At 41.9% G+C, this 21800-nt stretch overlaps 1 protein-coding gene across 3 annotated transcripts in view; it reads left to right on the top strand.

The window, feature by feature from the left end:
* CUNH10orf76 (chromosome unknown C10orf76 homolog) overlaps positions 1 to 21800 on the top strand; it is a 192328-nt gene that overhangs the window by 90567 nt on the left and 79961 nt on the right. For all 3 annotated transcript variants that reach the window (XM_021718019.1, XM_021718018.1, XM_008068973.1), the window contains one exon: positions 8775 to 8850. In XM_021718019.1, the coding sequence (XP_021573694.1) occupies positions 8775 to 8850 (76 nt within the window). The remainder of the gene's footprint in view (positions 1 to 8774; positions 8851 to 21800) is intronic.

Below are 21800 nucleotides of genomic sequence, written 5' to 3'. Positions count from 1 at the left end.
CTGGGATGACAGGTGTGAGCCCCTGCACCTGGCCTGTTATTCTTCCTTTAGGTTCGCTGGCTTTCTGTCTCTCTTTTTTTTTTTGAAGTTGCATCTCCCTCTGTTGCCGTGGTTGGAATACAGTGGCATGATCATAGCTCGCCACAGCCTCAGCCTCCTGGTTCAGGTGATCCTCTCATCTCAGCCTCCCAGGTAGCTGGGACTACAGAAGCGTGCCATCATGCCTGGCTAATCTTTTTATTTTTATTTTTGTAGAGATAAGATCTTGCTATATTCCTTAGGCTGGTCTTGAACTCCTGGGCTCAAGCAGTTCTCCTGCCTCAGATTCTTAAAGTGCTAGAATGACAGATGTGAGCCACCACACTCAGCCCAGTGAATTCTTTATTTCACATATTATATATTTTACTTCTGAAAAAATTTTTTTAAAAATTTTTAATTTTTGAGTCAGAGTCTCACTCTGTTGCCCAGGCTCACAGCCACTGCAACCTCAACCTGCTGGGCTCAGTTGATCCTTCCGCCTCAGCTTTCCAAGTAGCTGGAACTACAGGTGCACACCACCATGCCTGGCTAATTATTTTTTTGATTTATTGTAGAGACGAGGTCTCACCAAGTTGCCCAGGCTGGTCTCAAACCCTGGGCTCAGGCAATCCTCTCACCTCCACTTCCCAAAGTGTTGGGATGAACAGGTATGTGCCATGGCACCCAGCTGCTTCTGAATGTTTTAACTGGTTCTTTGTTGTGGTTTGGGTTTTTTTGTGGAGAATATTTATCTTTTCATTAATTTCAAGTGTATTTACCTTTTTCTCATAGAGCATAGGTAGCATAGCTACTTTAACATCTGTACCATTTCAGACATTTGTTTATTTTTTCTTGTGTGTGTGTGTGTGTTTTGTTGGTTTGTTTTTTCTCTTGAGAACGAGTCACTTTTTTGCGGGGAGAGGTAGGGACTGGGTGTCGTCTTGTTTTCCAGGCTGGTCTTGAACTCATGGACTCAGAGTAATCCTCCCACCTCAGTCTCCCAAAGTCGTGGGATTACAAGCATGAGCTTATAATGCCTGACCTGATAATTGATCACATTTTCCTATTTTATTATATATTTTGGTTCTTTATAAGTTGAATAATTTTGAATTATCTCCTGGACATTTTTAATGTTATGTTGTGTACACTCAGGGTTTGGTTATAATAATCCTCTGGAGATTTTTAACTTTTGCATTAGCAGGCAATCAACACAAATTTAGACTGCAAGTTCAGTTTCCTTGGTCAGTGGTTCTAATTTCAGTTCAGTTTTCAAAGGCTTTTCTGTGCTTTTTGGATCTGTCCCACAAAAATAGCACTCAAGTGTTAGCTGGAGACTTGGGCTGTGGCTCAAGTATTAGTTTTGTTCTCAATGCTTTTGCTTTGCTGTTTTGAGTCTGTTCCAGGCTTGTTTAACTCAGGGATGAGTCTGGAGCTTATCTAGCTTTCATATGTGGACTTAGAGGAACATCTCCTGGTCTCTCTTCTCAAAGACTCCCTGTATGTTTTCTGGCCAGCAGAGGCTCCTTTTCTTGATTTCTTACCCGTGAGAGGAGTTTTCAATTGGAATTGTAGTCATCCATCCAGCTCCGTCATGCAGCTCTGCAGCTGGTTGGTCCTTGTGGCAAAGCTGTAAGATAAAGTAGGATAAATAAAACCTGGAAATCCATCCTCTTGTGGGTGTTTCTCCAAATTTTAATCTGTCTTTTTTTGTTTACTTTTCAGAGCCCTCAGATAATTATTTTTTATAATTTATCCAGGATTATTAGCTGTAATCAGTAGGAGAGAAAAGCTTTAGTGGGTTTACCCTGCCATGCTGGAAACAGAATCTTACCTTCGTTTTCTAAAGATATTTTTGAATATCATTTTTTTCTTGAAACTTTAAAAAATGTCATATTGGTCAAGACATGGTAGCTCACACCTGTAATCTCAACACTTTGGGAGGTCATAGTAGGAGAATTGCTTGAGGCCAGAAGTTTGAGATCAACCTGGGGAATATAGTGAGACTTCATATCTACAAAATTTTTATTTAGGCATGGTGGTGTGTGCTTGTAGTCCCAGCTATTGGGAGGCTGATATGGGGGTATCACTTGAACCTAGGAGGTTGAGGCTGCAGTGAGCTATGATGATGCCACTGTACTCCAGTGGGCGACAGAGTGAGACTCTGTCCAAAAAAACCTATTTCGTTGTCTTCTGGCTTGCACAATTCCTGATAAGTTACTGTCTGGCTTGGTTTGGTGACTCACGCCTGCCTCTAAGCTCAGCACTTTGGGAGGATTGCTTGAGCCCAGGAGTTTGAGACTAGTCTGAGCAACATAGCAAGACCGCATCTCTACAAAAAATAAAAAACTAGCCAGACATGGTGCATGCCTGATCATCACATGCCATGACATGGGTTTCTTTTCTTTCTTTTTTTTTGAGTCAGAATCTCACTCTGTTGCCCAGACTGGAGTGCAGTCTCATGATCACAGCCATCTTGCAGCCTCAACCTGCTGGGCTTACGTGATTCTTGCACCTCAGCCTCCTGACTAGCTGGGACTACCACTGTGGGCCACCATACTCGACTAATTTTTTGGTTTATTTTAGAGACAAAATCTCACCAAGTTGCCCAGGCTGGTCTTGAACCCCTGTGCTCAAGCAGTCCTCTCGCCTCCACCTCCCAAAGTGCTGGATTACAGGCATGAGTCACTGTGCTGGACACATGGTTTTCTGTGTTTGTTTTGCTTGTGATTTTTGAGTTCTTGGATCTGTGGGTTTCTAGTTTTCATCAGATGTGGACAGCCACCATGCCCGGCCTTATAATAGCTGTTTTAATGTTCTTGTCTTTTTTTAAAGATATTTTTCATCCCTACTCTTCTGTTCTCATATTTGAACTTCAGTTATATATGTTAGACATCTTGATACAAATGTCTTGTAAGACTCTATTGTTCCCAACATTTTTAGCATCAGGGACTGGTTTTGTGGAAGACAATTTTTCCACAGACTGGGGAGGAGTGGGGGTGGGGATATGTAGTCAAACCTCCCTGCTCATGTTAATCTGAACTTGCAGTGCTCCCCAGGGCTGGCATCACCACAGCTCCACCTCAAATCATCAGGCATTAGACTCTCATAAGGAGCTCACGACCTAGATCCCTCACTTGCATAGTTCACAATAGCGTTTGTGCTCCTATGAGAATCTAATGCCACCACTGGTCTGATGGCCTCGGGACTCTGGAGTTAATGTGAGTGATAGGGAGCAGCTGTAAATACAGAGGAAGCTTGCTGGCTTGCCCACTGCTCACCTCCTGCTGTGTGTGGCCTGACTCCTGACAGGTTGCAGACTGGTACTGGCCTAGGGTTTGGAGATCTCTGCTGGAAGGCACTGAAGAGTAAAAATCTAGCCGGGCTCGGTGGCTCAGCCTGTAATCCCGCGCTTTGGGAGGCTGAGTGGACTGCCTGAGCCCGCGGGTTCGTCACCCGCCTGGGCAACTTGGCAAGACCTCATCTCCACAATAAAAAAAAAAAGAAAAAAGAAAAATTAGCCGGGCGTGGTAGCGCACGCCTGTAGTTCCAGCTACTTGGAAGGCGGAGGCAGAAGGATCACAGGAGCCCAGCAGGTCGAGGCTGTGGTGGCCAGGAGCGGCCACTGCACTCCAGTCTTGGTGGCAGAGAGTGATACTCCAACTCAAAAAAAAAAAATAAAGAGTAAAAATCTTTCTCTCTGTGCTTCATTTTGGTCAGTTTCTGCTCCTGAGTCTTCTCTTTTACGGTGTCTAATATACTGTTAAACAGTATATGATATACTGTTAATCTCTTTAATCTTAGTTCATCCCATCCAGTGTAATATATCATTTCAGAAAGGTTTTTTTTCCCTCTCTAGAAATTCTACTTGAGTTTCTTTTCCAGTATTTCTGTCTTTCCTCATCATATTTATATTTTCCTCAGTCTTCCTGAGTATATGGCACGTATTTATAATAGCTATTTTTTTTTTGTCAGAGTCTCATTCTTTTGCCCAGGCTGGAGTACAGTGGCATGCTAATGGCCACCGCAGCCTCGATGTGCTCGGCTCAGGCGATCCTTCCGCCTCAGCCTTCCAAGTAGCTGGAACTACAGGCGTGCACTACCACACCCGGCTATTTTTGATTTATTGTAGAGATGAAGTCTCACCAAGTTGCCCAGGTTGGTCTCGAACTCCTGGGTTCAGGTGGTCCTCTCACTTCAGCCTCCCAAAGTGCTGGGGTTACAGACTTGAACCACCATGCTCGGCCTTATAATAGCTGTTTTAATGTTCTTGTCTGGTAACTCCATCTTTTTTCCTGTCTAAGTCTGTTTCTGTTGACTGATTCTCCTGATTATGGCTCATATTCATTTTTTTGTATGCTTTTTTTAAAAAAATAGAATTCAGCTATTGTGATTTCTATGGTGTGGATGCTAGATTTCGTTATGTTTATTTATATAATGTTGGACTTTGCTTTGGAATGTGGTTATGTTATGTGGAGTAAGTTTGATCCTTTGAGGGCTTGCTTTTAGGGGTTGAGAGCAGGTCAAGAGCAACTTTTAACATAGGCTTATTTGGCCCCATTACTGATGCAAACCCATCTGCAGAGTCCGCCTGGCACCCCATGTATTACTAGATCTTTCCACTCCTGCTTGTGGAAGCCCAAGTTATTTTCTTTGTGGAACCTGCCTTGAGCACCTCAACTTCTTCTCCCTTCCAGTGTTTCTTTGCCCTCAGCCTTGGGTAGTTTCTTCTTTCATATGCATAGATCAGTATTCTGCAAGAGATGTTCAGGGACCCCTCTGTGGCTCTCCAGAGCTGTCTATCAAACCCCTCCTTGCCAGCATCCTGTCCCGTACCTTCTAGATGCTTTGGCTTCTCCAAATGCTGATTCTGTGTCTTCAAGACTTCGGGCTTCGGGCTTCTGTCCAAGTTCCTCCTTCCTGCCCTATAGTGTGGAAACGTCTCTGTGCAGTAAACTGGGGCTCACCTTGGTTTTTTTCCTTCTTTGGGGAGATCAGAGTTCTAAACTGCTTATTGTCTAATGTCTGATATCCATTGTTTCACATGTTTTGTCCCATTTTCTATTGTTTATGGTAGGAGTGTAAACTATGTCTTATCACTCCATCGTGACTGGAAGAGAAAGGCTCACTAGATATTTCTGATGAAGGCATGTAGTTCATGTTCACGTGGCATTGATTTACTGCAGTGAAATCCACTGTCAGCCGGGCTTGGTGGCTCAGCCTGTGATCCCGTGCCTTGAGAGGCTGAGGTGAGTGGATTGCCTGAGCCCACGGGTTTGAGACCTGCCAGGGCACCTTGGCGAGACCTCATCTCTACAATAAATTAAAAAAAAAATTAGCTGGACGTGGTAGCACGCACCTGTAGTTCCAGCTCCTTGGAAGGCTGAGGCGGAAGGATCGCCGAGCCCAGCAGGTCGAGGCTGCTGTGGCCGGGAGTGGCCACTGCACTCCAGCCTGGGGGACAGAGTGAGACTCCAACTCAAAAAAAAAAAAAGAAATCCACTTTATAGGAAGGACCTCCAGAGAAGCTGCCCTGAACCCTGAATATCATCATGTTTTAAACTTTTTTATTTTTTAAAATAAAGATAATTGCCAATACTAAAAAAACTGAAAAAAATTTACTGTTATTATGCCTTGATTCTAGTACTACCACTGTTTCATTGTTGTATATTAGCCCACACACATGCATAGTTTTGCATGACTGTAATCATGGCATCCTTCTGTCTTCTGTTTTTTAACCTACATATCATAATTATTTAGGTAATTTTCTGAAGTCTCTTTTTTAATGGCTGCATAGTATGTAATTTATGTGTGCCATAATTTACTATCTAAATGATTGTTTAGTTTGAGACTTTTAGGGCATTTTGAAATAATTTTGTGTTTAAATTTGGTTAAAAAAAGAGTGTTTTCAAAGGTGTTTTCAAAGGAAGTGCGGGGATAAGGTCATCTGGGTTCCTAAGGAACAGAGCTGATAGGGTATTACAGAGAAATAATCTGTGGACAGAGTTAAGCATCTATTTGAAAGTGTAAGGAGGGGAAAATTCAGCTCAACTTCATAAATATTTAGGTTCCTGCCATCAGAGAACTTATAATTTAATGGGGGATCTAGTGAAACAATGCATCTAAATAAATTTCACAGTTGAGTTGAAAAAGGCATGTCTGACTTGCTGGAACAATTTTGTTCATGGCATGAGTACATTTGCACAGGCGTTGGGTAAAATCTGAGTTTGGATTGTAGAGCTCTCACTTGGAACTATCCCAAATTCCCTTGCACTAAATCTTATAAATTAGAAAAGCAGCACTCTTCCGGCTACTTGGAAGGCTGAGGCAGGAGGATCGCCTGAGCCCAGCAGGTTGAGGCTTCGGTGGCCGTGAGCGTGCCACTGCACTCCAGCCTGGGCGACAGGGTGAGACTCCGACTCAGGAAAAAAAAGGGGGGGGCACTCTGATGATATGTTTTATGAAGACTTCTGTCTTATCTTCTTTTTCATAAAACTGTTTAATTGATAAAAATGCAGCCTTACTGGAACAGATGCAGAGTAGTCAGCCAAGTTTTCTTTCTGCGGCTGCTCTTCTTGCTTAGGAGTCTTGGGCCGGGAGGACAGGATGGCACTCAGAGGGGAAGTGCCTACATACATTGGTCACATGTTTCTTAATGTTAGTGAGGCCTACTTTTCTTCCTTTGGGAAGACCTCAGGCACATTCATTCATTCATTTGGGAGGAAGTCTATTGAAATTAGTAATAGCTAAAACTATTATATCATGTATTGTGTGGCAGGCTCTAATCTAAGAGCTTCAAAGAAAGGAGAACTTGCATTAAAATCGTAATACTCAGGGCCGGCTCGGAGGATCAGCCTGTAATCCCAGCACTTTGGGACGCTGAGATGAATGGATTGCCTGAGCCCGTGGGTTTGAGACCAGCCTGGGCAACTTGGCGAGACCTCATCTCTACAATAAATTAGCTGGGTATGGTAGCGCGTGCCTGTAGTTCCAGCTACTTGGAAGTCTGAGGCTGAAAGGTCGCTAGAGTCCAGCAGGTTGACAGTAGGGTAGCCAGGAGCATGCCACTGCACTCCAGCCTGGGCAACAGAGTAAGGCTCCAACTCAAAAAAATAAAAGAAAATCGTTATAGTCAATATGTACTGACAACAAAAGATGAATAAAAGTCACACTTGGTAGATGGTTGCACTGGCCAATTCTGCTGCACTACCTGTCGCATGGTGACGCTAGCTTTCATTTGATTAAGGCCATCTTTGAGCAAATATGTATACATTTTTTGGCACATTTAATTCTCACAGCAAGCTTTTCATGTAGGTGTTGCAGCTGTTCTCTAGTAGGTGGCAGGAGCTGGACTTGGCCCCTGACTTTTGGCTTCAGAGAGCATATTCTTGACTCACTTCTCTGCATAAGTATAGGCTCTTGAGCCATTCCCTGCAGGCTCAAATTCCAGCTGTGTTATTCAGAACTTGTGTGAATGACCTCAGTCAGTTCCTGTGCTTATCTCCTCTGAGCCTCTGTTTCCTTATCTGTATGCTATGGCATGTAACCTAGCTTTGTCTAGTCCCTTTCACATAATCAACTCTCCACATATTCAGCCCTTGTTAACTTGACACTCGTAAAGCATATGTTTGGATTACTTGCCATGTGCTTGCTCATTCTTTTTTTTTTTCTCTTTTTGAGTTGGAGTCTCACTCTGTCACCCAGACTGGAGTGCAGTGGCCACTCCTGGCCAGCGCAGCCTCAACCTGCTGGGCTCCGGCGATCCTTCTACCTCAGCATTCCAAGTAGCTGGAACTACAGGTGTGCGCTACCACACCCGGCTAATTTTTTGATTTGTTGTAGAGATGAGGTTTTATTGTAGAGGATTTATTGTAGAGAACCCGCGGACTTAGGCAGTCCACTCACCTCAGCCTCCCAAAGCATGGGATTACAGGCTGAACCATCGAGCCCGGCTTTTTTTTCTTCTTCTTTATTTTAAAGATGTGTGGCACAATTCAGGGTTAGGTATCCAAATGTTCATTATGCAGGTTTATGGATGAGGTGTGTCCCTCCCATGCTTGCTCTTTCAAGGAACACTTGTGCTGTTTTGTCTTTTTTTCTAAAATGCCTCGAATACTTTATTGTGTGGCCCCGAAGACCATAACCAGTAGAGAATATGTTCAGTTCTGTGCTTCCAACATCTTTCTTTCTATGTGTGAGTTTGGAAAAGAGATGAATTTGGTCAGGCAAGGGAAGGACATTCCTGTTGATTCATTTTGGAGGTCATACAGTGAAGTCAGAGGAGCAAAGCCCTCTATCTCTGGAAAGGCTGCTTGTCCTATTTGACTGTGTTCACACCTTTAGGTTCAGGAAGAGCTACTTGGAGTGGTGGGGGACACCCACTCAGCCTCCAGTTCCACTGACCATTCTGGGAATGAAAAACAAACATGGCAGCCAGGTCACCCTAGCCTTACCACTCCAGTATAGATTTTAGATGAGTGCAAAAACTAAAGTTATAGAACCCTGCTAATAGGGGGCAGGGAAAACTCAAGGCAAAGAAGGAGGAGTAGAGAATTTTGGTGGAAAGTAAAAGGAAGTTAGAGGAAAAACTCCTAGTGAAAAGCTCTTATATTTTTTTCTAGGCTGACGATGTTTTTAACAGAAGATCAGCACAGGCTTTGTTTGGTTATTCTGAGAGTGCTGTTCTGAGATGTGTCTTTATTCCTCATGTTTGTGCTTTATGCCAGGGGTTGACAGATCTGTTCTTTCCTTCTGTACAGTCCTGAGGCTTTCGACCAATGCCGGCCAGTGGAAAGATGCAGCCAGCAAGGTGACCCATGCGCTAGTTAATATCAGGTAAGGAATGAGAATTTCTCTTTCAGAGTTCCTTGGCTCTTTCGGAGGTTTATTGTATCTTCTCAAGTAGAGTGTGTTGAACACCACTCTATTTTAAGCTCTTAATGTCTGTAGGAGCAGAAGAAATTGTCGTACTTGATCAAGAAAAGTAGGAGTACACGAGGCTTTTATTTTGTCATATTGAACAGCTCAAAGTGCTGGCTGTTCTATGAATTTTTTATCAAGAGATGGTTGCAAACCCTTTTGAGGCATCTTAGTTGCCAAAGCGTTTTCTGTGCATAGGTCATCTGAAAGCTTTTCTCTTAAGATTTTTTCTCCTTCTCTCCATGACTTCGGTGACTGATTCATGGGGATTTAGACCTTTGACATTTTACTTCACTTGGCTATTTCTGCAGCCCATGGGCTAAGTCATTTTGCAGAGATCCATCCGTAGTGGATGAAGCTGAGCCAGACATGGAGCTGGTCGGGGCTGCCACAGGATGAGCTGTCGGTAAATGGAGAGGAGTGAGTGCTTCCTGTGCTGTGAAACCTGAATCTGGCTTTTCTTCCATCTCTTGCTCCCTTTGTGCCTATGATTTTTTATTTCCTCAACAGTTATTAAATTGTTCTTGTAAACAGTTGAAAAATTAACATTGAGTTAAAGAGACAAACTCAACAGATGAGGCACTTGATTTAGCTCCAGATGCAAGCCTTGCCAGGTATCCCCAGTGACAGTAACACACGTGAACAGCTTGGTCTAGATTGTAGTGTGTGGCAGGGCTGGGCTGTGATGCTTGTTTCTCTTTCTCTTCTTTTTTTTCATTTAATGGTAAAATGTCCCGTCCCTACTGCGACTTACTATGTACAATACTTGGCACATCTGGGAATAAAAGCAAAAGTGTGAAGTGTGTGTGTTAGGAGGGCTGGGATGCGGGAGCAGGAGGTGAGATGTGTTAACAAGATTGCAGGGAAAGTTGGTCTGCCTTACCTGACCCCAGAGACATTTTGCAGCAAACACAAGTTTATAAATCTCACAGCTGAATACATATCTACACCTAGGAAATAATCCAGATACTATGGTGAGACCTTAATGATAAATGTGATTCTTCTGTAAAAATCGGGAATTACAAACTGCCTTTTCCCACATATCCCTTTGTGACCCAAGAGCAGTATGACCAATGTGGGTGATTGAATGAAGCACCAAATTCTGGACTGGAGTATGAAGTGCAAATGGGTATCATTTATGTGGTGTTTGTTTATTCCTGTATTCACGTGGGCTTTCCAGGCAGCTCCCTTTCCTCTGGGACCTGTTCCCTTGGTCACATTCCTTTATGCTTGCTTTATCTCTTGCTTTGTTGCTTTTTCTTTTGGTGGCTTTGCTTCTGGCTTGACTTGCTGTCCTTATTCTTTCCAAGGGCCTTGGAGCAGCTGCTTTAAGCTTCTGGCCTCTCCTTTTTCTAAATAGCCAGGAAATGACTAGTTGAGCCTTGAACAGATTCTTGTAACCATGTAACCTCTTCCCTCTCTACTTGACTCTGTCAGGCTTATGCCTTCATTTTCACTCCCAGACTTCTCTGATGAACTCGATGGAGAGAATAATCACATCATTTTCACTGTTGCTAATGAATTAGACTAAGAGTATTTGCCTGAAGCAGCAAAGATCCAGCCAGTTTTCTTAAGAGATTACTGGAAAGATTGTTTGAATGTCACTTACCACACTAAAGCCCAATCAGGGAAAAATACTGGTAGTACTAAGTCTACAAAAGCTCACCTTTACTCCTTTCTGACATCTATTTTCACTTATTCAATGCTTTGTGCTACTTTTTCATATACTACCTTCTTTAATCTTCAAACTCTGTTGAGTATATTTTGTACTTTTAAAAATATACCTTTTCCCATGAGGAAACTTAGTCTTAAAGATATTGTGTATTATGAAAGGTCTCACAGATGTTTCTTGACAATTAATCATAAGTCTTCTAACTCCAAGTCCAGGAATCTTTCTTCCAAACCATAATGCCTCCTATAAAGTTCCATTGAAGACTACCATGGAGATAAAGAGAAAGTTCAGCATGATGTATTGAAAGGAGTGTGGAAATTTGATTTAGAAAATTTGAATTTTAAATTTTTTGTCTCTACCTCTTACTATATGACCTTGAGCAAGTTACTTAGCTTCTCTGGGCCTCTTTTCACCATCTGTAAAATGGGGGTTGTGGTGATATCAACTATTTCACAGGGTAGTGGTCGTAAGAATTATGTAATATAATGTCTATGTCAGCTCCTAGAAAACTATAAAGTACTGATTATTTCTCTTAACATAATGTCTTAAAGATACATTCCTGTTGCAGTATGTGTCAGAATTTCCTTCCTTTTTTAGGATAAATAATAATCCTTTGTTTTTATATACCACGTTGTTTGGTTGTTTCCACCTTTTCGCGGTTATGAACAATACTGCTATGAACACAGGTGTACAAATATCTGTTTGACACCCTGCTTTCACTTCTTTTGGGCATATACCCAGAAGAAGACTTGCTGGATCATATGATAATAAGTGTTACATTTTTTGAGAAATTGTCATCCTGTTTTTAGGTTTAGCATTTTGAGCCTGCCTTAGAGTATTTCTTAAGTACATCTTCATTTTTGTCTTCTGTAAAAATTAAGATGTCACTTTAGCCTGAAAAATGTTCTGCTTTTCTTTGTAGATAGACTTTGATATCTTTGGATGAGGGTGGCCCAGGGAGTTAACTTTTCTCAGAGTCCGTGTTCTCTTAGTTGATGGCAAAAAAAAAAAAAAAATGATATGCCTCCGAAGTCTGCACTCCACTGAGCCAGCAGGAATGATGCCGCCTTATGCTTCGTCACCTTTCCCTACGAGCCTGTGTTTTACACCCATGGCACTGTTGGCTTTGGGTAGTTTAGGAAACAAGAGCCTGTGTCAGAGAAGCTGTTCTGAGGGTTTGATCTTGTGGATTATGTAACTTTGGCCACTAAGTTCATTATCAAGGATAGCATATATAAAAGGTTAGCAGTAAGACTGTGAAGGTGTCCAGCTTTGACTTCTGCAGCTTATAAAACTTGTCTGTGTTGACTTCCCACCTGGAAAGGATTTCTACGATGAGTGAGCACACTCTTAGTTACCTGTCCCTTAGTCTGTCCTTTGATAACCTTAGGAAGGCCCAGACTAGTGTGCCAGTTGACAATGACCCAAGAGTATGTCTTTGGAACCTGGAATACAGGGCATCTAGTGACCACCCCAGCATCGTGTCTTGTCAGCAGGTGAAAAACAGCAGAGAGACTGCAGAGCTTTCTGTTCTAAGAATACTTAGTTTAGACTGTGGCAGTGAAATTAAAAGTACTTCCACATGCCTGTAGCCTACATTGTCAAAGTTATTTGTGTTTAAACAATTTGTCTCTCCCTACTTGATCCTTCAGGAAGAGTCTTAAAATGCAGCTGCTTGGAAACTGCTATTTTTGTTGTGACACCAACAAACAAACAGGACCCTGTATTTTTTCCTCTCCCAGGAGAGCTGTTTCATTGCTTTGCTATAAGAAAAATCAAATGCTGTAGTCGCAGCTACTTGGAAGGCTGAGGCAGAAGGATCGCCTGAGCCCAGCAGGTTGAGGCTGCGGTGGCCATGAGTGTGCCACTGCCCTCCAGCCTGGGTGACAGAGTGAGGCTCTGACTCAAAAAAAAGAAAATTCAAATGTATCGCTTTACCTTTACGATTCCACTTGTCAGTACCATTGCTACTTCAGCTGCCTCTACAGACCAAATGCTCCACAAAGGAAGAGTACTTTGAGGGGCCCCTGCAGGGGTGGAAGGAAAGTACTGGGGAGTTTGCTTGGAGACTTCCATGCTAACTGTGTCCTGCCCCTGCTTAGCTGGAACCTCAGTGAGGTCTTGTACTTTAGGAAGAGGTCTGATGACTGTTAACCTAGTTAGTCAAAAGACAGACAGAAAAGCGTTAAACTAAAATCCGACCTTCATCTAACCAAACAACTTTTGAGGTAAGTAATTTGAGGCCCTTAATGAATCTCTTCAAGTTAACATCTTAATGTTTTTCACTTAATGAGCATTTTATTAGCAGTAAGTTCAAAATCCTATTCTCTGATTGCTCACAGAAAGAAATGTGGCTGAATCTTTGCAAATAAGTGTTTCTTCTGATCTGAAGTTTTCTTAAGGTGGATAAAGTTTTAACTGTGACTAATGTATTAATTTTTCCCTTTATTTGTAATGCATAAAACTGAAGTTTAGTTTTTCTTCAAGAATGGCTTTTTAGATATTGCTATGGTTAGTTACAAGCCTGGGGTTTGGAATGAGAATTTAGTGTATTTCTTTTTAAGTCTCTTAATTGTTCACCTAGTGAGTTTGCCTCCTGTCTCCCTGTTCACTCCATGGTCTTTTCATTCCAGTGCTGAGGTGGTCCCCCTACCCACCCTTCCTGCTTAGTGCGTCTGTAGCTGTTTCTGAAACACTCTTTCTTTCACAAAAAAAAAAAAAAAAAAAGCTAAGGAACAAGAATAGCTCTCAGCAGCCTCTAGATAAGGGGGTTTATTGAGCATAACAGCTTTGGAACAGGCGCAGAAAGTAAACTTTCAGACAGTAATCACTGTCCTGGTAGCAAAGTTAAGAGTGAGAAGGGAATGTAAGGTCCCAGCCAGCCAGAGTCTCCTAACTCTCCTTGCCCACACACCCTTTTGGGCTGCAGTATTTGCCTCAGAGCCATAGTTCTCTTATCCAAGTGGATACTGGTGAGAAGAGAAGCAGTTTGATGCCCGGGCACTTCACCTGAAGGATGCAGTTCAGTTTAAGTAAATATGGACTAAGATGGCTAATGATAGGGACAGAGCCGGTGGTCTGTTGACTCTTGAATAGCAGGGAGTATGTTAACATAACCTGTTGTAGTTGTTTGCTGTCGAGGTGACTGGTAGGTTCAGATTATCTCCTGAATTGATCAATTATGACCTTTCTTCTATTAATCAGACCCTGTTTATCTCCCATTGGAGAAAATGAAAAGCATTATGCAGATTCAAACAAAGCACCACAATGAAGCTGGTATGATATTGTTTACCTAATATCATGGGCGGGTTACATATTACGCTAATAGTCCCTGTTCTTTAATCTCTTAAGACTACAGCTAGAACTGAAGAACCAAACGCTGAATCCCATGTGGTTTAATCATCTGTTTTGCCCTAGCTCGGTTTATGCTGCAAAGGGAACTTTTACTTTAGGTTATAGCTGAGCTTGGTGAACTGCAGTGCAGTAAAGAAGTCTTGATTATAGGAGATTCAAATATTTGTAATTAAATAATTAAGATTTTTTAGTTGGGCTTTACTGTGTATTAGATGGAGTATGACTTTAGCATATAAAACGCATCCTGAATTTATTCTAAGAATTTTTTGTAATCCTTTTCCACTTTGCCCCTTTTATTTATTTATTTATTTTGAATTGAAGTCTCTGTCGCCCAGGCTGGAGTGCAGTGGCACACTTACGGCCACCCCATCGTCGACCTGCTGGGCTCGGGCAATCCTTCTGCCTCAGCCTTCCAAGTAGCTGAAACTACAGGCGCACACTACCATGCCTGGCTAATTTTTTGATATATTGTAGAGCCAAGGTCTCACCAGGTTGCCCAGGCTGATCTTGAACCCCTGGGCTCAGGCAGTTCTCTTGCCTTGGCCTCCCAAAGTGCTGAGATTACAGGCTTGAGCCACCATGCCTGGCTGCCCCTTTTATTTTTACTTGTGTCCAAATATATACAACATAAACCTTACCATTTTAACAATGTTTAAATGTATCATTCAGTGGTGTTAAATACATTCACATTGTTGTGCAGCCATCACCACCATCCAGGTCCAGAATGACGTTTTACTCCGCTGAAACTGTACCCATTAGATACTACTCCTCCACCCCCACCCCGTGGCAGTCATCATTCTATCTTTTTCTGTGATTTTACCACTCTAGGAACTTAATACAAGAGAAATCACAAAATATTTGTTCTTGTGACTAGCTTATTTCACTTAATATAATATCCTCAAGGTTCATCCATCTTGTAACTTGTGTCAGAATATTCTCTTTTTTTTTTTTTTGAGTTGGAGTCTCACTCTGTCACCTCGACTGGAGGGTAGTGGCACGCTCCCGGCCACCGCACCCTCGACCTGCTGGGCTCTGGCGATCCTTCCGCCTCAGCCTTCCGAGTAGCCGGAATTACAGGCACACGCTACCATGCCCGGCTGATTTTTTTTGATTTATTGTAGAGATGAGGTCTCGCCAAGTTGCCCGGGCGGGTCTCAAACCCGCGGGCTCAGGCAGTCCACTCACCTTGGCCTCCCAAAGAGCTGGGATTACAGGCTGAGCCACCAAGCCCGGCAGAATATTCTTTTTAAGGCCGAATAACATTCCATTGTGTGTCTATACCACATTTTGTTTCTCCATTGTTATGTCAGTGGGCACTTGGGTTGCTCTCACCTTTTGGCTATTGCGAATAATGTTACTACGAACATGAGTGTATGTAAATCTCTTCAAGACTGTTTTCATTTCTTTTGGGTATATACCTAGGAGTGTAATTGCTGGATCATATGATAGTTCTATGTATAACATTTTGAGTAGCTGCCAGACTGTTTCTCAAAGTGGCTGCACCATTTTACATTTCAATTTCTTCACATTTTTGCCAACACTTATTTTGAGTTTTTGATACAAGCCATCCCAGTGGGTGTGAAGGGATATCTTATTGTGGTTTTCTTTTCTTTCTTTCTTTTTTTTAAAGGAAGGAGGAGGAAGGGAAGTAGGGAGCTTATTGTGGTTTTTAAATTTTATTTCTCTGATGACTAGTGATGTTGAGTATCTTTTTATATGCTCATTGACCATTTGTATATTTTTTTTGGAGAAATATCTATTCAAGTCCTTTAATTTTTTTGGAGGGGGGGTGACTCTTTAGAGTGTCACATTCTAGGCTACTGCAGCCTTGACCTGCTGGGCTCAGGTTATCTTTCTGCCTCAGCCTTCCAAGTAGCTAGAACCACGGCCAGCTAATTTTTTTTTTTTTTTTTAATTGTAGAGATGATGTTTCACTAAGTTGCCCACGCTGTCCTTGAATACCTGGGCTCAGGCAACTTTTGCCTCCGCCTCCCAAAGTGCTGGGATTACAGGTGTGAGCTACTGTACTGGTTACCTTTTGCCAATTTTGAAATTGAGTTGTTTGATTTTTTTTGTTGTTGAGTTTTAGTTTTTTACATATTTTATATATTAATCCCTTATCAGATACATGATTTGCAAATCTTTTCTCCCATTGCATGGGTTTCCTTTCATTTTATTGATAGTAACTTTTGATGTGCAAGTTTTTAATTTTGATGAAATCCAGCATCTTATCTTTTTTTTGAGTTGAGGTCTTTGTTGCAATGGCATGATTCTAGCAATGGCATGATCATGGCTCACTACATCCTCAAACTTCTGAACTCAAGCAATCTTCCCATCAGCCTCCCTAGTTGCTGGGACACAAGTGTACGCTACCATGCCCAACTAAATTTTTAAGTTTTTGTAGAGATGAAGTCTCACAGTGTTGCCCTGGCTGGTCTCAAACTCCTGGGCAGTCTTCCCACTTCAGCCTCCCAGAGTGCTGGGATTACAAGCAGGAGCCACTGTGCCTGCCTCATCTGTTTTTTCTTTCGTGGTCTGTGCTTTTGGTGTCATATTCAAGAAATTGTTGCCAGATCCAATGTTGTGAAGTTTTTCCATATTTTCTTCTGAGAGTTTCATAGTTTTAATTCTTATGTGTAGGTCTTTTTTCTTTCTTTCTTTTTATTTTTAAGACAGTGTCTCACTATGTTGCCTCAAACTCCGGGGCTCAAGTGATCCTCCCACCTCAGCCTCCCTGGTAGCAAGGACTACAGGTGCACCCCCTGTACCCAGCTTCCTTTGATTCATTTTGAGTGGAATTTTATGTAAAGTAAGGATCTAAATTCATTTTTTTGCATGTGGATATCTAGTTTCCCCAGTACCCATTTTGCTTTTCTGCGATAACCAAAGCTTAAATTTCTTAACTTGAGCCAGCCTGAATTTGGAGTTTAACTGTTAAGGGATAAAAATGGAGCTTCTCCATATTTTTTTCTACTTATTCTTGTCCCTTTTTGTATTTTAGGTTTGCTCATTCCTCTGCTGTTAGGAGACAGCATAACATAGTAGTTAAAACTAGGAGCCGGGCTTGGTGGCTCAGTCTGTAATCCTGCGCCTTTGGGAGGCTGAGGTGAGTGGATTACCTTGAACCTGTGGGTTCGAGACCCGCCTGGGTAACTTGGTGAGATCTCATCTCTACAATAAATCAAAAATTAGCCGGGCGTGGCAGCGTGCGCCTGTAGTTCCAGCTACTTGGAAGGCTGAGGTGGAAGGATCGCTGGAAAACAGCAGGTCGAGGCTGCAGTGGCCGGGAGCGGCCACTGCACTCCAGTCTGGGCAACAGAGTGAGACTCCACCTCAAAATAAGACAAAACAAAACAAAACTCGGGGCTAGCCGGACTCTGTGGCTCAGCCTGTAATCCCAGCACGTTGGGAGGCCAAGGCGAATGGATTCCCTGAGCCTGCGTGTTCAAGAACAGCCCAGGCAACTTGGTGAGAGCTCATCCCTATAGTAAAATAAAAAATAGCTGGGCAAGGTAGCACGTGCCTGTAGTTCTGGCTACTTGGAAGGCTGAGGCGGAAGGATCGCTGGAGCCCAGCAAGTCGACACTGCGGTGGCCGTGAGTATGCATGCCACTGTACTCTAGACTGGGCAAAGGAGTGAGACTCCAACTCAAAAAAACAAAAACAAAAACAAAAAAGCTATGAGCTGAGTCTAGAGTTAGGTTTTCTGAGTCTAAGTCCCAGTTCTTCCATTACTTTGGGCAAATTACTTAACTGCTTTGCTGTGAGGTAAGGATAATAATGGACGTGTGTCATTGTTGAGATTACTGAGTGAAAATTTGTGTAAAGCCTGTAGAATGGTGCCTGGCACATAGTCAGTGCTATATAAATGTTTGTTATGACTATCTTTAAAAAATTATTGTCCTGATTGTGCGAGTCTGGGGGTCTTGCTAGCCTCGGTTCTGATGGTCTGCATGGGAACTCTTTGCAAGCCAAGTCCTTCCATAACCAGCATTGTTTAGTCCCTTGTGCCCACTCAAGTGGAATTAGTAGGGAGCAGATGTACAAAATGATACTCTTTTTTTTTTTTTTGAGTTGTAGTGTCACTCTGTCGGCCAGGCTGGAGTGCAGTGGCACACTCATGGCCACCGCAGCCTCGACCTGCTGGGCTCAGGTAAACCTTCTGCCTTAGCCTTCCAAGTAGCTGGAACTACAGGCATGTGCCACCATGCCTGGCTAATTTTTTGATTTATTGTAGAGACGATGTCTCACCATGTTGCCCAGACTGGTCTTGAACCCGTGGGCTCTGGCAATGCTCTCGCCTCTGCTTCCCAAAGTGCTGGGATTACAGGTGTGAGCCACAGGGTCCGACCAATGATATTCTTTACAAGCTGACACCGAGGGCAATATTGGAACATAAGCTGTGTCTTGGTATCATTGATGGGAAAATAGTTTGGGTGGGGAGAGTTTGTGTTTTCCATCATTTTTGGTCTTTTGAGGAGATGTGTGACATGCAGCCTCACCTTGATTATTTTCAGGGAAGTAGTCTGTCTTCTTGCTGTCACTGTGGTGAAAGAATGAGCCCCAAGTGAATATACATATATCTGAGAGGATACTAACCAATGTGTTCTTATCTCTCATTGGTGGGATTATTGGTGGGCTTTTTCCTTCCTTTTATTTTATTTTATTTTATTTTTAGTTGGAGTCTCACTCTGTCCCCCAGACTGGAGTGCAATGGCCGCTCCCGGCCACCGCAGCCTCGACCTGCTGGGCTCTGGCGATCCTTCCGCCTCAACCTTCCAAGTAGCTGGAACTACAGGCACGCGCTACCACACCCGGCTAATTTTTTGATTTATTGTAGAGATGAGGGCTCACTAAGTTGCCCAGGTGGGTCTCGAACCCGCGGGTTCAGGCAATCCACTCACCTCAGCCTCCCAAAGCATGGGATTACAGGCTGAGCCACTGAGCCCAGCCCTTTTAATTTATTAAAAACAGTTAGCTATGAATTTTTTTTTTTGTAGATATCCTTTCTCAAGTTGAAGAAATTCTCTCTGTTTCTAGTTTATTGAGTGTTTCTGTCATTAAAGGGTGTTGGATTTTGTTAAATGGTTTTACATCTATTGAGATGATCATGTATTTTTTTTGTTCTATTGACACAGTGTACTACATTAATTGATTTTCAGATGGTAAATGAACATTGGTTCTTGGGATAAATCCTACTTGGTCACAACGTATAATTTTTTTTGTATATTGCTAGATTCAGTTTGCTAGTACAGGTTGAGTATCTCAAATCTGAAATGCTCCAAAATTCGAAACTTTTTGAGTACCTACACGATGCTCAAGGAAGATACATAAGTATCATAGAGCATTTTGGATTTCTGATTTCTGGATTAGGGATGCTTAGCTGGTTGGTGTAATGCAAATACTACTCCCTCACCCCTCAACCCCTCACCCAGCACCAAAAAAAAAAAAATCAAACACTTCTAGTCCCAGGTATGGATAAGAGATACTCAACCTGTGATTTGTTTACATCCATATTCAATATCTACAGACCAAAGAGATACAAGTCTCTAGTTTTCTTAAAATGTCTCCATCTGGTTTGGGTATCAGGGTGATACTGACTTTACAAATGAATTGGGGAGTATTCCCTCCTCTTCTTTTTTTGGAAGAGTTTGTAAAGGTTTGGTATTAATTCTTCTTTAAATGTTTGGTAGAGTTTACTAGTGGAGCCATCAAGGACTGAAATTTTTTCATGAGTAGTTTTTTGATTAGTAATTTGGTCTCTTTTCTTCTTCTTTTTTTTTGAGTTGAAGTCTCTGTTGCCCAGGCTGGAGTGCAGTGGCACGCTCATGGCCTCAACCTGCTGAGCTCAGGCAATCCTTCCGCCTCAGCCTTCTAAGTAACTGGAATTACAGACATGCACCATCACGCCTGACTAATTTTTGATTTATTGTAGAGATGAGGTCTCACCAGGTTGCCCAGGCTGGTCTCAAACCCGTGGGCTCAGGTAGTTCTCTCACCTTGGCCTCCCAAAGTGCTGGAATTATAGACATGAGCCTCCGTGCCCGGCCTCTTTTCTTCTTACAGGTCTATTCACATTGTCTGTTTCTTCTTGAGGCAGTTTTGGTAGTTTATGTCTTCTTAGGAATTTGTCTATTTATCTAAGTTGTCTAATTTATTGGCATTTTGTTGTTCTTAGTGTCACTTTATAATCCTTTTTTCCCCATAAAGTCAGTAGTAATGTTGTCTCCTTCATTTCTGATTCTAGTAATTTAAGTTTTTTCTTTTTTTTCTTTGTTAATCTAGTTGAAGTTTTGTCAGTTTTGTTGATCTTTTCAAAGAAACAACTTTTGGTTTCATTCATTTTCTCTTTTGTTTTCCTGTTCTTTGTTTCATTAATTTCTACCCTAGTCTTTATTATTTTCTTCCTTCTGCTTACTTTAGGCTTAGTTTGCTCTTCAATAAAACAAATCTCAATAAATGTAATTAATCCCAACCACAATTGGAATGAAGTTAGAAAGCAACAACAGAAAGCAATTTGATTGGTGAGCATACTTTTTATTATTTCTGTCATTTAGAATATGCGATTCATGGCATAGCATATGACTTATCCTGGAAAATGTTCATATGCATTTGAGGAAAATATACATTTTGCTGTTGCTGAATGGAGTGTTCTATAGATGTCTGTGGGTCTAGTGGTTTAGAGTGTTGTTCAAGTCTTCTTGTTGCTCTTCTGCCTCGTTGTTCTATCCATTATTAAAGATGGGGCATTTTAGTCTCCAATTATTATTGTTGAATTCTTTGCCTTCATTTCTGTCAGGATATATCTTTTTTCATTCTTTTGCTTTTAATCTGTTTGTGTCTTTGAATCTAAAAATGTGTCTTCAGTAAGTAGTTGAATCTTGATTTCTTTATCAAGTCTGACATTTTCTGCCTTTCGGTTGAATTCCTTCTGCCGTGTACATTTAATGTTACTATTGAAGCGGTTGCATTTATATCTGCCACTGCATCCTTGTATGTATGTATCTCATGGGTTTTTTGTTGTTTCTCCTCTGTTCCTTCTTTACTGCTTTCTTTTGCTTAGGTGAATATGTTTCAATGTAATATTTTTATTCTTTAAATTTTTTTCATGATTTTTTGAGTTATTTCCTTAGTGGTTGCTCTAGGGCTTACCATATACCTCTTAATATATTAGAATCAGCTTCAGATTTTTACTAATTTAATTCTGGTGAAATAATAGAAACATTACTCCTATGTAGTTATAAACAGCATACACATGGAACACCCACTTCAGTAAACCTTATTTATAGAGGACATGCTTTCCTGAGAAAGTATGGATTCATTAGAAACAGGGCTCTAATATTGTCTACTTTATCATTCCTGGAGATAGGACTAGAGATAATAGGGAAAATGCTGGTATTTCAATTTTAGGTACATTCATTTCCTTTGTGGGAGATTTTCTCGCATATAGGTGTTAAAACACAGCATTGCCGATCCTGCTGTGTTCCTTGGTGAGCTAATATCCCACAGCTACTCTTTTTCCTGCACTCAGAATGTGAGCAGTCAGAGCTCGTTGGTTTTTGATGCCTGTGTGTTGAGCTTTATAACCGAGAGTGTAGGTACAAAAGCAGCAGGGTTAATTGGGGAACTGTTGTTTTGGGGGTATATAATTTTGAGAGAAGGATGCAACAGTGTGATGCAGAGTGGAAGAAGGAGTAGCTAGGTGTGCCCTTTTATGTCTGGAGTCAGTGTTGGTTTGTGGAAGATATTATCGTGTGCTCTGTCTCTTATATCTCATTTTCTCCCAGTAAGGCAGGGGCTGCTGATTGTGGCTTGTTTTTATTGGCTCAGATGAGAGACT

The sequence above is a fragment of the Carlito syrichta genome, unplaced genomic scaffold, assembly GCF_000164805.1.
Source record: "Carlito syrichta isolate Samal-C Ts95f unplaced genomic scaffold, Tarsius_syrichta-2.0.1 Scaffold311715, whole genome shotgun sequence".
In the NCBI taxonomy this organism is placed as follows: domain Eukaryota; kingdom Metazoa; phylum Chordata; class Mammalia; order Primates; family Tarsiidae; genus Carlito; species Carlito syrichta.
The sequence above is the reverse complement of the archived record's forward strand: the minus strand, read 5'-3'. Positions and strand labels throughout refer to the sequence as shown.